Genomic DNA, 15,776 nt, shown 5'->3' with positions numbered 1-15,776 from the left:
CTAATTTAAAAAGTATTTGTCAACAAATATAGCTTAGTTTGGATAGTTATTTTTTGAATTTTATGTAAATGGAAACCTACAATATATGTTTTTGGATTTAGCTTCTTTTTACTCCACATTTATTTCTAATATTCCTCTATGTTGTAGTGTGCTGTAGTTTTCTAAATTTCAGAGCAAAAATAATCCACTGTGTGAGTACACTAGGTTTATTTATAAGACTTCTGTGAGATCTTTATCCATTCACAAGCCTCCAACTTTAAGTGGACTTTGTTATGCCTCCTTTGTGCCCTCAGTTATGGAAAAGGGCCACATCTTATCTCAATAAGCACATTCCAAATGCTTCTAATGCCATACTCATTGTAACTGTCTGGTTTTATGTATTCCCCTAGATTATGAACTCTTTGTGGGTAGAAATCAACTGTCTTCTTCCACATTGTAGACTCTGTGCCTGTCAGAGTGTGCAGCACGATTATATACTTAAATTCCTATTGATATCATTATTGATAAATATACCGATGCATTAGACTTGTATCAGTGCAGATTCAGCCATGGTTTAACTTTTTGTGCAAGTGAAAGTGTCCAGTACAGTGTGTTCTAAAATGTTTCTGCTTCATACACAACACACACACACATACACAAACATGCACACAATTAAGATTATTTAAGTACTTTTTTACAAACAACCCATGGCCATGAACTAAAAGGGGATGCTGGAAGGCGAGGGGGTGCAGGGTGGAGGAGGGTAGAGGGAAGAAAAAAATTGGGACAACTGTAATAGCATAATCAATAAAATATATTTTTAAAAGTTCTTACAGATTATTCTAACCTTTATATTTTTAATGTCCTTTCTTTCAATTTTATTTATTTAGCTTTAGAGGGGAAGGGAAGGAGAGAGGGAGAGAAATATCAATTTATGGTTGCCTCTCATTCGTCCCCTGCTGGGACCTGGCCTGCAACCCAGGCATGTGCTCTGACTGGGAATTGAACTGCAATCCTTTGGTTTGCACACCCATGCTCAATCCACTGAGCTACACCAGCCAGGGCTTTATTGTCCTTTTAAAAATTAGATCAATGATTAATATCTTAGAGATGTATATTAGCTCAGAGTTATAAAAATATATCTTCACTGTAATACTAATTATCATATATTTCAGATATTCTGGTGGGCCATATAAGAAGTATTTAATTATCTTAAGATTTTTAAATAGTCATCTAGTACAAATTCAATGATCACCTAATATTTTCTGTTATATATTATAATTTTAAATTATCCTAATTTCATATTTATAAGTAAATTACTTTAAAGTTCTTTAAATACATGAGTTTGTTTTACAAAGGAGTTAAATAAATTATTTGGGGGAAATTCTTCAGAACACCTTAAAGCCTTTTGATCACTGTATCTTGCTGTGTATAGTATGCACCCACATTTGTGTGCATTATACATGGCAAGATATGGTAATGAAAAATTTTATGTTTTTGATAATTATTGCAAATGTATCCTGCCAAATCCTCTTTGATTTACTTGTTGGGTAGAAAGCATCACCATATGAGTAAATATAAATAGCCAAAGTGATTTACTTTTAACATAATTTTATGGTTAATGTGAAGCAATATGTTTTTAAAATCACAACGTAACATGCCTTAAGTTTGAATTGGGTTTTTTAAAGCACTATGATACCTACCACATATGTTGATCCTTGTAGATCCCCTATGCAGTGACTAACATGTACTACTGTCTGCATCTTATAAATAAGATCAAGTGGCTGGCCAATCATAGCATCACTATTTAGCAACAGGCTTGATGCTTTAATACAGGCATTCAATAATTTCTTCTGGTGAGATCCTGCTGGAGAGGAAGAGTGGAGAAGACACACCCTAAGAGATGTAATTGTTCACATCAAACATCAGTGTTTTCAAATGAATTTTATGGTGGTAGATACCTCCAAGAGAGTGGCTCCATTGTGCTTTTCTGCGCAAACAATAGAGTAGACAGTTACTACCATTTCTGCCTGATAAAGCTTTGTGTACATTTGGCCTCTTGCTTGGAAAGATAAATGAGCTCACTTCAGGGTTGGGTCTATAAGCAGATGATTGAATTTCAGGGAAGTGTTTACATGCATTGTAGAGAGTATTTCTGTCACTGCATTTCTGTGTGGGAGGTCTCAACGGGAGTGAATGGATGGAAACAGAACGAAAGATTATTTACTGGGAGGAAATAAAAGGGATTAGTTTCTATGGAGGCCAGGCAGGTGACCTAGCTTCACAATACTGGATTGTGTGCTCTGATGGTTATTTTTTAAAAGAGAGAAAGAAATCTTGGATAGAGGGCCTGGCTTAATTTCTAGCCAATTCACATGAAGTCTCTTTCAAGGAGTTTTCTAATCCCAGGAGAAGCTTTTGTTTGATATATGTTTTATGTGCTGGGTTTATCTACAGCTCAGATAATCACACAGAGAAGTTCTCATCTGGATTACTCAGCATGCTCCTGGCCTCAGTCGCCTCTTTTTGGGGGGCTATGAGTTGAAGGAAACAAACATGAAATCTGAAAGACTTACATGTGGTCACAGCACACTTTTCAAAGTACTTGTTCATATTTCCCTATAAAATTGAAAAACAACCCTATGTATCTTCAAAAAAAAAAAGAATTGCAAGTAATTCCACAAGATTTTTCTTCTATGAGAGGAAGATCAGTGAAAGTACAAAGAGCAGTGGAATAAAAAATAGAAAGACTGTGTGGTTGCCCGCACACTGAATGGTTTTAGAATGTCTAAAAACCATGCGTTGCTAAAAACACAGTAGATTGAGCTCCCTGAAACTTACGTTTCCCACAACTTCATCTTCTAGAGCACAGTCATAAGGAGTAATGTTCCTGGAAGGTAAGCTGTGTGTCCTATATATCTTTGAATTTTAACATCCCACTGCATATACATATACCTTTCACCACAATTCTATCAGTTCCTTGAGAGTATAGACCATGATAGTGTGTGCGCGCGTGTGTGTGTGTGTGTGTGTGTGTGTGTTCCTGTCTTCAGCAGCGAGCAGAGATCTCACTGGGGGTGCTCAGTTTTGTCCACTGAAAAAGTGCCTCCTGTGCTTGATCATCACTACTTTCTAAACTAAAAAGTGGTGGAAAGAATCATTTATTTACGTGTACTGCAAAATCAGTGGTATAAATAATTGTTGAATTGTGAAAAAATTCAACGCTGTTCTCAGTGTTTTTGTGGTGAGTCAGTTGCCTCTTTCCTTACACTAAAAAATTGTGAATAAAACAAAATAAAAACTGTGGCCACACCGTACAAGTTTGTGAGTTCAAGGTTGAGAAGTTCCCGCCACGTTTCACAAATAATGGTATACTTACTGTAGGTATGTAAAAAGGCTGAGATATACAGAATGGGACTGGCATTGATGAGGAAATAAATAAAATAAGATTCTTGGCTCTCACTGCAGAGCTTCAGACTCAGATATTTGCAGTTTTCATTTAAATAATACACAAACTTGGCAAAGTAACAGATTAAATAAACACATGAAAATAAACACATTAAAACTTATGAAGTTTTCAGTATACAGATCTTTACCTCCTCGGTTAAAATTTATTCCTAAGTATTTAATTCCTTTTGAAGTTATTATAAACGGAATTATTTTCTTAATTTTATTTTCCTAGTGTTCATTATTATTGTATAGAAACACAACTGATTCTTGTATGTTGATATTTTTAGCTGTGACTTTGCTAAACTTGTTTAGAAGTTCTATTTTATTTTATTTTTTTGAAATCTTTTGAGCTTTCTACATGTAAGATTATGTTATCTGCAAATAAAAAATTTGACTCCTTCTTTTCCCATTTGGATGCCTTTTATTTATTTTTTCTTGCCGTATTGCTCTAACTGGAACATCCAGTACTATGTTAAATAAAAATGGTTAATGCAGGCATCCCTATTTAGTTCCCGATCTTAAGAAAAAGCTTTTAGTCTTTCATCACTGAGGATAATGTTAGGATATAAACTCGTGGTGCATGACTAAGAAAGAACTGACACATTTATTTCATGGTTTGTTTCTAGGTAATACAACCAAGGCCTCTCAAATAATGAGATTCTCCCGATAAAGGAGAAATACACTTGACTTCACTCTAACCAGAAATTCCCTTTCCTATAGTTTCCTGCTTCATATCTTTCTTACTCTATACACCCTACTTGACTAGAGTATCTGATTCTCTGACTTAGTAACCTATTTAGAAAGAAACTTTTTCTTATGAAATTAAAAATTAATCATGCATTTTCCATTAACAATATTTATATATAAACTTTTGTCTTGTGTTTCTTTTTTCAGAAGATGCTTATAAGACCCAAGTCAGGATCGACAATGAGCCAGCTTATTTGGACATCTTGGACACTGCTGGTCAGGTAGGTACTTTTCTTGGACCCCTACAATCTCTGAAGCCAGTTTGGGCTTTTAAATCAAACATATTTACCAAAAGTAAAAAGATAAGTTTAACTATTCAGATAGGAGAAGAACACATTTTCAATAGCAGCCAGGAATCAGATTTTAAAAACTAACAGGAAAATGTGACTCAGTGCCAAGCAGAATACTCCAAGATTCCCTTAGTTTTCTAAGTATAACAATATAGTTAGAGATGTAATATTTCTAGTGAGATGATAAAATTAATAAGATAGTTTGTTATTCTTCCTTAGATATGCTCAATACTGTGTTTGAGGCTGTAATCGGGTGATAGATTTATTAGAGAATTTTAGTTGAATATAAGAAAGGAAGGTCTGTTTGGCAATAATGCCTATGGAACAGAGGCTAGGCAGACAGTTTAACAGAATGGGTCACATAATCGAGATTTAGCATAATCTAATATGTTAGGTTATACACTTAGGAACAAGGAGAAAGATAATTATGAAAAGAAGGAGAGAATAAATTATATAAAAATAAAGATATAACTAAAGTACTGCACAACAATTAAAAGTAAAATGGGAGAAAAGGAATCAGAGTTAAAATATTTCAAAACCGTGTAGTATTTTGGAGGAGAATAGAGATTTTCTTTGCCCCTATGCTTTAAAAATAATTATGTTAAAATATATCTATTAAATGACAGACATAAAACAAATAATTCTCTACTTTGTTATAAACCTAAAACTGCTCTAAAAAATAGTTTTAAAAAGTAGCAGAGAGAATATGCATTTTAAAATAATGCATATAATATAAGGTTGAAAAGAAACAGAAAAAGTAAAGAAGCATAATGTAAGAAACGAACATAAATGCACTAGGAATCAAAATAAACGGAAGTGGATATACTTCTCCCCAAATCGGCAAGTGAATTGGTAACATCACATTGAATAAAAGAACAAAACTAACCTCCTGTATTCGGTTTAAAAGAGACAAAAGGGTAGAGAAATCTGGCAAATCAAAGAATGATTATTTCGAAAGTAGGCAAAAGTAACCAAACCGAAAGCAGATATACTGGTATTAATACCAGGAAAAAAGATGTTATTGGGAAAAATGAATTATTAAGATGTAAAAGTGTCAGCGTGTAATAAAAACACTAAAAAGGTTAAAAATTCTAGTCTGTAATATTCAAGACAGATGGAGTGAACTATACAGAGAAATATATAAAACCAAAGTCATGTATAGCCGGGAATTTTGATGTTCCTCTGTCAGTAAGTGTTGGATCAAAAAGTAATATAATTGTAGAAGATTTGAAAACCCATTTAACTTATATAGAATCCCACGGTCAATATGAGAGCAGGCATTCTTTTCACGTACATGTGTGATTTATACTTTTTATTGATTTCTAATCTAAGCAAAGAATGTGGTCTGTAGAATTTTACTTCATGGNAAAGGTTAAAAATTCTAGTCTGTAATATTCAAGACAAATGGAGTGAACTATACAGAGAAATATATAAAACCAAAGTCATGTATAGCCGGGAATTTTGATGTTCCTCTGTCAGTAAGTGTTGGATCAAAAAGTAATATAATTGTAGAAGATTTGAAAACCCATTTAACTTATATAGAATCCCACGGTCAATATGAGAGCAGGCATTCTTTTCACATACATGTGTGATTTATACTTTTTATTGATTTCTAATCTAAGCAAAGAATGTGCTTAGAACACAGAAACACAGAAACACAGAAACACAGAAAAGAATTTTACTGTAGAATTTTACTTCGTGAACTTAGAATGTGGTACATTTTCGTAGTATGTTTATGACAGCGGTGCCTGTTGAGGAGAAAAGGAGGAATTGGGAAAGTGGAGAAGTACACAGGAGGCTTCAACTGCACCTGTAATGACTTATGTTTTCTGCAATTCTGATTAAATATAGAAAATGTTAATAGCTGAAAACCTAGGTCAGGAGTACACAAATCTTCACTATAGTACTTTCCTTCATATTTAAATAATTTATATTTTAAAAAGTTTCATTATTTTATCTGTTTTATGTAGCTATTAGAAAAGCAACTGCATTAATAGGAATACTGATACTGTATAAGCCATTGGAAATAAGTGGTCTCCTTCTATATTTATATGAAGACTTTTTGAAACCCATACATTAAGAAACTCACTTGTTTCCAGGGACATTTGGACAATGGACATATGGGGGTAAAAACACTCGAATACATTGGGTAGATTTAGAATAGAAACATTTCCATTGGTTCATGAAAAAAATAAGCAGACCATCCATTATATGAAAATCTAAAGTGATACAAAAAGCCACCACATTGTCCTTAGTAATTCAGTGTACGTGAAATTCAACTAGGTGAGATCTCACATTCTCCTTTTTTTTAATTTTTAAAATATTTTATTTATTTATTTTTAGAGAGAGGGGATGGGAAGGAGAAAGCATGGGAGAGAAACATCAATGTGTGCTTGCCTCTCATGGGTCACCTACTGGGGACCTGGCCCGCAACCCAGGCATGTGCCCTGACTGGGAGTTGAACCAGCGATCCTTTGCTTCACAGTCCCACGCTCAATCCACTGAGCTATGCCAGCCAGGGCTCACATTCTCAATATGATTAATTGGGCATTCATAGTGTTACAATGCTGGACTAATTTTTCCATGTGGATACAAAAATTATATCACTGTAGTTCTTGGCCCTGAAGAGAGTTACACTTTCATTTTTGCACATGTTCAAGAAATAAATTATTCAAAACTGAAGAAAGAGATTTCACATTTTATTGCTGTGTCTTTAATCATATCACCTCTTTAGCTTTCTCTTATAAACAGTGAGTGTTCCTTATCCAACCATGTTTTAAGCAGTGTGATAAATATAAATCTTAATGTTCTACATATCATTTATATTTTTAACTGAAACTTGGCAATTTCAAAACAAAACCTGCCAAATTAAAAAAAATGATATATGCATAGCATAAATGTACTAAGTAAAATGACTACCAAGACTCTGTAAAGCATGCGTTTGACAGAAAGAGCTGAAAAACAGAATGCCATTCAATGACCACATCATTCAAAGCATCTCCCCCAGTTTTTGATTTTTGTGGTGGGCAGTGTTGAAGCTTTTATCCTATATTTACTGCTGGGCCATTGTGCAAATAGGACTTTCACTATGAATAGTCTTTAGTAGAAGCTCTGCAGACAATTCATAATTGTCTCTACTTAATATCCATGTAAATGACTATCATTGTGAATATCTAATGCTAGATGGGGCTTTAGAGATTACATATTTTAGTTCCCTTTGTTTGCAAATAAAGACACTGGGCTCAGAAGGGGTAAGTAGCTCACCCAAGGTCATGTGGCTCCTAACTGCCAGCGTTGGAAGGATTCAGGTGCTTTGCCCATGAGTCATTCCTGAAAGTCTGCACTCATGTGTCTGTGCTACCTCTCAAAGCCATCTCTGTGAACAGTACTGGGCTATTCATGCCCAATAATATTTACTATTTGTGTATTACTTTTGGGACAATGTCAATGATATTCTTAATTGAAAACCACCAGTTCAGAAAACTGGCATCAACAATGAATCAGTAACTCAAAATGGTAAAATCAAAGAAGAATCTGAAGGAAAAAATGGCATTAGTACAAGATTTTGTTTCCAATCATCTTATTTTCTTTCTTTACATCTTTTACAATTGTTTTGTACAAAAGATGTATCTTCCCTAATTGAAAATGTCAGGAGTATTAGTTTGCAGATTTTTCTTGAGTTACATTGTCAATAAATTGGTCCATTAGGAAAGGATTTAGATGATTTAAATAAATAGCCATATTGCATCTGTTTGGCATCTGTGTGAATGATCATGTTAGCAAGAACAACAGAGACAATCCATACCACTTTCTCTACCTCTTACACAATTATATCATGAAGGAGATACCCAGTTTAGAATAAGTACTCAGTAAAAGTAAATGAAACATTTGGGTGTATGACCGGTGTATTTCCCACACCTGACATAGGTGGGATATATATAATTACACAAAATGCTTGTTGTCTTTGTGATTCACTCCCCATTTAAAAAACCAAAGAGCTTAGATTGAATGTTATTTAAGACATTTTTGTGCTCTATCATTCTGTCCATCTCAAAACCATTTCATTCATTCAACAGTGAATGGTTACATTTTAGACACTGATGATGCTCTTTTCAACAGTGAAAATCACTGATAGATTTTCACTGATGATAGATTTAAACATATTTTAAAAGTGGTTCTTGACTTTAAGAAATTTGCAGTTTAGTAGTGGAGGCAAGATATACTTGGTTTGTTAAGAGAAAATGTCACCTATGTGTCATAAAGGTGGCTCTCAACTAAGTTAAAGAATGAAAACCAACTATTTTTGTTCTAGCAAATGATAACCAGAAAAGGATAATGCAGAGTGGCTTCCCCCAACAGACCTTTAATTTCACTGAGAAGGTGCATTTATACACATACCTTCACATTATGAGTCTGTTAAAAGAAACACAAGTGGGTAACACGCCTATCATCTTAGGCATTCTACAGGTAGGATGTTTTGATTATATAACCAAAGGCATTACCAAAAACGTTTCCTTTGATTTTTCCTTTTTGTTCCTTCAGGAATACACTAATATTATGATGTTATAACTTCTTTTCTGTGTTCTTTTGTGGGAAATAGAGGATGAGAGAGATTGTGTGTAGGTTTGGAGCATCTTGTATATGCAGAGTGGCTTCCCCCAACAGACCTTTAATTTCACTGAGAAGGTGCATTTATACACATACCTTCACATTATGAGTCTGTTAAAAGAAACACAAGTGGGTAACACGCCTATCATCTTAGGCATTCTACAGGTAGGATGTTTTGATTATATAACCAAAGGCATTACCAAAAACGTTTCCTTTGATTTTTCCTTTTTGTTCCTTCAGGAATACACTAATATGATGATGTTATACCTTCTTTTCTGTGTTCTTTTGTAGGAAATAGAGGATGAGAGAGATTGTGTGTAGGTTGGGAGCATCTTGTATGTCTGGAAAGCCACCGGGGGGGGAGGGTGGTTCACAACAGGAATCAGAGGAAGGAAATGGAAAACTTGGCTCTTGAAACTAAATCAAAGCTTAAGGAAGAAGCTTAATGTTTTTTCTAGGTCATTTTTCTGCACTTTACAGCCCAGGTTGGCAGGTTGGGAACATACATGATAATAAGGACATGAATTTGGCTGGGGTGACCTATGGATCCTTAGTGGCTTTCTACTGCAAACAGACTGCGGTAGAAAACCACTTGGGAAATACTACTAGTTCTTATTATATATTATATACAGCAGAGCTAATATATCAAAATGTAAATAGGTCTGTTAGTCTCCTTTACAGGATTAAAATATCCTCTAGTGAAGGGTTATGTCTTCTTTTATGTCTCTGTCTATGTCTGGTATCTTGTTAAGTATATTGTACATGTTTCTTAGTCATGTGGCTTTTTCAAATCGATTGGGAAAGAAAAGAATAAATCCAGATTTTTGGAGCAGAGAGGGGTTTAAGACTCTTGGTGAATATTTTCTGTTAATCTAATTTACATACCTAAGAATCTGAAAAGGTTCTGGAGAATGTGTGTTGCATTTCATTTGAACTTCAGAAACAGATAGGGTTTGGGTAACTAACTTCTCTATTAGAAACCAATTCTGCAAGCAGGCAGCAAAGATGAAATGGGCCCCTTCAAGGGAGTCCAGTTGTTCTTTGGACCAACTACCAGTAAATATCATGTGGATTTTGATGTCAGGAAGCAACTGAAGACAAACTGTGACCAAAAGAGTTGGAAAATATACTGCTCCAGGGCCATTAAGTGCCTTCAAAGGAAGAAACTTCTAATCAACTGCCTTTGATCTGAGGGGCTTAATTCAGAGGTCATCTCCCTATTCCTTCAACCACCAGAATTGGGGAAAAAAGCAACTCACCCTTCTCCTTCCTTTTTCTTTCCAGGCCCTTAGTCCTGCCAACCCCCACCCTGGGGCCCTTCAGTGTCATTGTCATTGCCTGAGAATGTCCAGGGGGAAAGGAGGGAGAATACAAAGAGTCCAGCCCATGCTGCCTCCTCCACTGTCACAGGAGCCCCAGCGCCCATCACAGAAAAGGGCTCAAGAAACAGATATGACATTTCCCTCTAGGTCCCTCATCCCAGCCTCACTCTAAGACCCAGGGCTGGCTCCTGAGTTTCTGTCCACTCTTCAGTGAACTTCTGTGTTGGACACACACATGGACACATATGAAGCCTTGGAGTTTACACTGAGTGGCCCCAGCCCTGGGACTCCTGGCAGCTCTGGTCCTGGGGTCCCCTTTGCCCTGCCTGGTCCATTCCAGGTGCCAGGGTTGGGGGGGGGGGGTTGGGCCAGGCCTCTGCCTTACAGATGGAAACGCGTTTTATTCTTCTCAACTTGTTTTTGTAGCCCTCCCTTGGGCTGCGGAGAGGAGGTGGGTCTGAATCTTCCTTCAGAACTCCGTTTAACGTCAGTTTACCTGCTGTGGTTGCGCTTCTGTTTTCTATGAATGAGGCTGCATTCAACTAAAGAAAGAACAGATGCAAAAAATAATAATTGGATGAGGAACCACTTAATATAGAATTATCTTGGAAACTTACATTTATCTGTGCTCCTAAACATGCTCTGAATTCTGAATTACTTTAAATGCAAATGAAAATGATAATGAACCTTTCATTCAGAGACTACTCGAAGTTATAGGGGGTCTATGTTAGAATGGCAATGAGAAAACCAAATGATAAGTCTACCCACTAGGATAACGAGTATCTTTAGTATCACTAAGGAATCAAAGCATGTTTTTTTCTGCCAGGATCCTAAGCCAAACATTTTGCCCCTGCTTCCAGCTTCAAAGCAAAGCTGTTTGACTCCCAAAGACTCTTTGGATAAATATACATTCATATCCTAAACTTAATGCTTCTGTGAGTTGCTCTGACAGTTATCTAGGTCTCTTAGCCTATTACCCAAAAATGTTCTCACATCCTGAATTAATTCTAGTTTCAAATAAAAGCTAAAATATCTAATGGATATCCAGAAAGCATTTTTATCAGTAATATTTATAATGGCTCATACACTGAGTTCCTTGAAATATAAAAATAGTTTTAAAACCATTTTAAATGGTCTCCCCTTCCTACTTTCTTTGTTGGTGGTAGTGTTTGTTTCCCTACTATAATGCAGGAAGGCCCCATTGATGATAAAATACTAAGTGCTATTACTTTTCTTTGCAGATATCCAACTTTAATTTCAAAATCAAATTGCAGTTCTGGGAAACCCAAAGTGCTTCCTTACAGAATGACTATCCTATTTTGGATAGGTTTCATGTATAAACATCTGCCTTTAAGCTCTCCATGCTGCCCCTCCCAAACTTTTCTCTCATTTTCATACCTGAAATTTCAGAGAAAATAAAATATTGAGTCACAGAGTAATAAAAAAGAGGCATGACACAGAGGACACAGACATTTTTCAAAAACAACAACAATAATAACAACAAAACACTGCAACGAGCTAAATCCAGCCAAACATCGTCTTTCATTAAACTACAGGAAGTCAGTACAACCAATATATTTGCAGGAACTCCGATGTCAGTGCCATGTGAAACTCATGCCATCTTTTCTCTCTGAGAGAATAATGTATTAATCAGGGTTCTCCAGAGACGCAGAACCAGTAGGATATCTATGTAGATAGATATAGATATAAATGATGTAGATAGATAGATATAGATGTAGATACAGATATAGATACAGACATAGACATAGATACAGGTGTGAGCAAAAGTAGGTTTACAGTTGTGAGGACAAACACACATTTTATGCTTGTATTATTATTTATCAATTTGTATTTTCCATATGAACAACTGTAAACCTACGTTTGTCAATCTCTATATAGATAGAGATGATAAGAGGAGATTTCTTATAGTAATTGGCTCACACTATTATGGAAGCCAAGATATCCCACAATCTGCAGTCTGCAGCCTGGAGAACCAGGAAAGCCTATGGTGTTAAGTTTAGTTTGAAGACCTGGGAACTGAGGGCATGATGTAAGCCTTGATCTGAGTCCAAAGATTCAAGGACCAAGAATTCCAATCTTCTAGTGGAGGAGGAGATGGATATCTCAGCTCAAGCAGAAAGAGAGCTGACTCACCCTTCCTCCATTTTTTTGCTCTACTTGGGTCCTCAAATAATTGGATGATGCCATCCCACATTGGGGAGGGTCATCTGTTTTATTCAGCTCACCAATTCAAATGCCAATCTATCCCAGAAACACCCTGAAAGATAAACCCAGAAATAATGAGTTACCAGCTATGGGGATCCCTTAGCCCAGTCAAATCAACACATGAAATTAACCATGATAAGTACCATGGTTAGGGAAGGGTCTTCTACTAACTGGTATCATAATATCACATGATGTCATTTTAGTAGTAGTGGTAAAGAAGAATTATTGCTTCTTTTGTTTTGTAACTTTGGTGAGACCATGTGAAATGTAGCCTAAGTAACAATACCCCTGGTATCTCCAGGGGTATGCTTCCAGCAATTTAACTGTGGGGGTTAAGTAACTTGTGGGGTCACAGGTCATCACAACAGATAAACATGATTCCGATTCCATATTTGCTGCTACTTGATTTTATACTCCAGTTGTAGATATGAGAAACCTTCAAGTATAATTGAGAGTCAGTTAGCAGAGAGGTAATATTAGAGTAAACTTGCTTGAGTCTTGGATATTTTAGCTAGGTCTGTGTGTAATCATATTAGGGATTCAGCATTTCTGAGTTTGCCCTGAATTAATATGTCCAGGAATAAACTGGACATATTAATGCCAGTCATCTCCAAAACTGCCCAGTCATCTCCAAAACTCCACTTCTGGAGTAACTGGTAACAGCGTTCATAACATTTCTAATGAGGCATTTATTCATCTTTAAGAGAAGAAAGACTGTATAGAGTTTGAGTCACTTCAGGAAAAACTGAAATTCTTGAATTACTTTCATAGTAGAGAATTGGAATAAATGTTAGCTTAGTATATAACAACTATAAAGTTTATGCCTTTTGATGTTTATTTTATGTATAAACCTTATAAACTGCAATGAATTTAAAAATAATCCTCAAAGCTCTATTACCTGTTCATCCACGAATAACCTAGACTTGAAATATGGCAGCACATACGGAATCCTGCGAACCAGACTCTCTAAGGTGCACTGAGAGACCTCAAGAGCACAAATAGTAAACAAACAAAAACTACTACAAAGATCATTTTAAATGTTATAAAAACTTTAAAAGAAAGGTGATTGATTAAAATATGGAAATATATGATATTTTGAGAAGCATGTTTAATAACATATAGATTTTTTTATCCTGACAGAATGAAGAGCAATGCATTCCCTAAAAAATTAATATAGTAGTCCACATATTTTCTGATAACAACAAACTGTATATAATCTTGATGAATTTATGCTAGCCTGTACCACTGGTATAGGATCTATTAAGAAAACACAATTGGGCCCTGGCTGGTGTAGCTCAGTGGATTGAGCGCAGGCCTACGAACCTGAGGATCACAGTTTGATTCCCAGTCAGGGCACATGCCTGGGTTGCAGGCCAGTTCCCACCAGGGGACACATGAGAGGCAACCACACACTGATATTTCTCTCCCTTTCTCCTTCCCTTCCCCTCTAAAGAAAAATGAATCTTTAAATTTTTTTAAAAAATAAAATATAGTTGGGAAATATCTTCACAATTTATTAATTTTTCAGAGTTGGTGTTGACCTTCTGGGTGGGCTCATGATTATTTATGAGTACTACTGCAATGTTGACAATAACTCAAAGAATTTGCCCCAAGTCTTCTGAATTCTACATGCCTTCTGGGATTTTTGTCCATGCATTTTTGTTCATGATGTTAGGTAATATAGATGCCTATGACAGTTCTTAGAATTCCTTCAGAGCTGATCCTCAAAACAGTGAACCTGCATGAAGATTCTGTGTCCTGGGAAATCTATTATAGATGAGGGAAGCTTGTCCAGGGCTTGAGACATTCCATTTAATTTATGGAAATGAATTATATGATTATTTGTTATGATATCATTTATTATAAAAATCTCTTTTTTCTCACTACCTGTTGGGGAATGTGTATAGTCACATTCATATTTTCTGGGAAATTCACCTTTGCTAAATTTAGTGAAGAGATACTAGCTGATTGCTTCCTCAAGTCTCCACATGTGCGGTGATCTCCCTAGTTGCCAGCTTAGAAATTTCTCAGAAATGTATGGAGGCCTAAGATAAACGACCCAGTTACTTTCCACAAGCTGTAATGTCTTCACCAGGCTATTGGTTCCCTTTGGAACAGGGAAATCTCTAAGCAATGATTTAGAGTGCAAATAAATTATGAACTTTTGTTAATGCAACAATTTAATCATATGAATTAGTTTTAAATAAAGTGCAATGACCTAAATCTGACAAAAATCTTGTCCTTATGGCCTGTGAGGAGAATACATTGGCCTGGGCCCTTGATTCTGTTTGCTTCCAAATAGAATGAACACCTCTTAACGTGTAAATTCTGGAGAGCAGACTGACACGTGAAAATTTGTAATAAGCCACAAGCTATCACTTTAAATTTAGTATTTGTTGAGGATTTAGAGTGAAAGTTGTAACTGTTCAACTGTAGGGTTTAAGAGTAATTACATAATGCTTGTCAGACTTATCATTTTATTTATATGTAATATACATGTGTGTGCATTTTAATAGTTGAAATCAGAAATGAGGTTTTACTTTTACATTTTTAAAGTCTTATAACAGTATTTTATACATTGTCTTAAAATTACTCTGTTTTAATGTTGACTAGTATCCTGCTAGAGTTTTCAACTCTAGTCATTAAAAAAGCAAACAATAAGTCCCTAGATGATTTTGTAAACAATAAAAATAACCGATTTAGTCAGTTAAAGTTTGATTAAGAGACAATGATGTTTTCACAGGAAACTGGACACAAGGCAGTGAGTGGACGAGCAAAGCAGAGATAGACTGTTGCCTCATGGAGCCTGGTCCTGTGCAGAAGACAGATGAGAAACTATACACTAAGCCAAATTTTTGGCCTCAGTGTGGAGGGTTAAGGTTAGCCAAGCCTTTGAGTTGACATGAGTTTGAGCTCATGTGGCAAATAGAGGGACCTAATAAAAACTGCTTCAGGTATGAGAACTGGCATGTGGGGGAATCTGCAAAAGAGAAGAGGATGCTGGGTTTGCAAACTAAGAGGCAGCCCGTACTTCTCAAACAAGGAGCGTATGCAGGCACATGGGACAAGGGGGGATAAGCAGGTCAGCCAGGTTAATCATTCTGAATTTTGTTTCAGGATTAATGAGAAGTTGCCCGTGAACAGTAGCAAAATT

At 35.8% G+C, this 15,776-nt stretch overlaps 1 protein-coding gene across 2 annotated transcripts in view; it reads left to right on the top strand.

Moving 5' to 3' along the window:
• The window catches only part of RIT2 (Ras like without CAAX 2), a 292,704-nt gene that overhangs the window by 107,901 nt on the left and 169,027 nt on the right, over positions 1–15,776 (top strand). For both annotated transcript variants that reach the window (XM_037037027.1, XM_037037036.1), the window contains exon 3: positions 4,324–4,397. In XM_037037027.1, coding sequence (XP_036892922.1) covers positions 4,324–4,397 — 74 coding nt within the window. The remainder of the gene's footprint in view (positions 1–4,323; positions 4,398–15,776) is intronic.

This window comes from Sturnira hondurensis, unplaced genomic scaffold (genome assembly GCF_014824575.4).
Source record: "Sturnira hondurensis isolate 20B ecotype Veracruz unplaced genomic scaffold, ASM1482457v3 Scaffold0001872, whole genome shotgun sequence".
In the NCBI taxonomy this organism is placed as follows: Eukaryota; Metazoa; Chordata; class Mammalia; order Chiroptera; family Phyllostomidae; genus Sturnira; species Sturnira hondurensis.
This window is presented reverse-complemented; position numbering and strand designations above follow the sequence as displayed.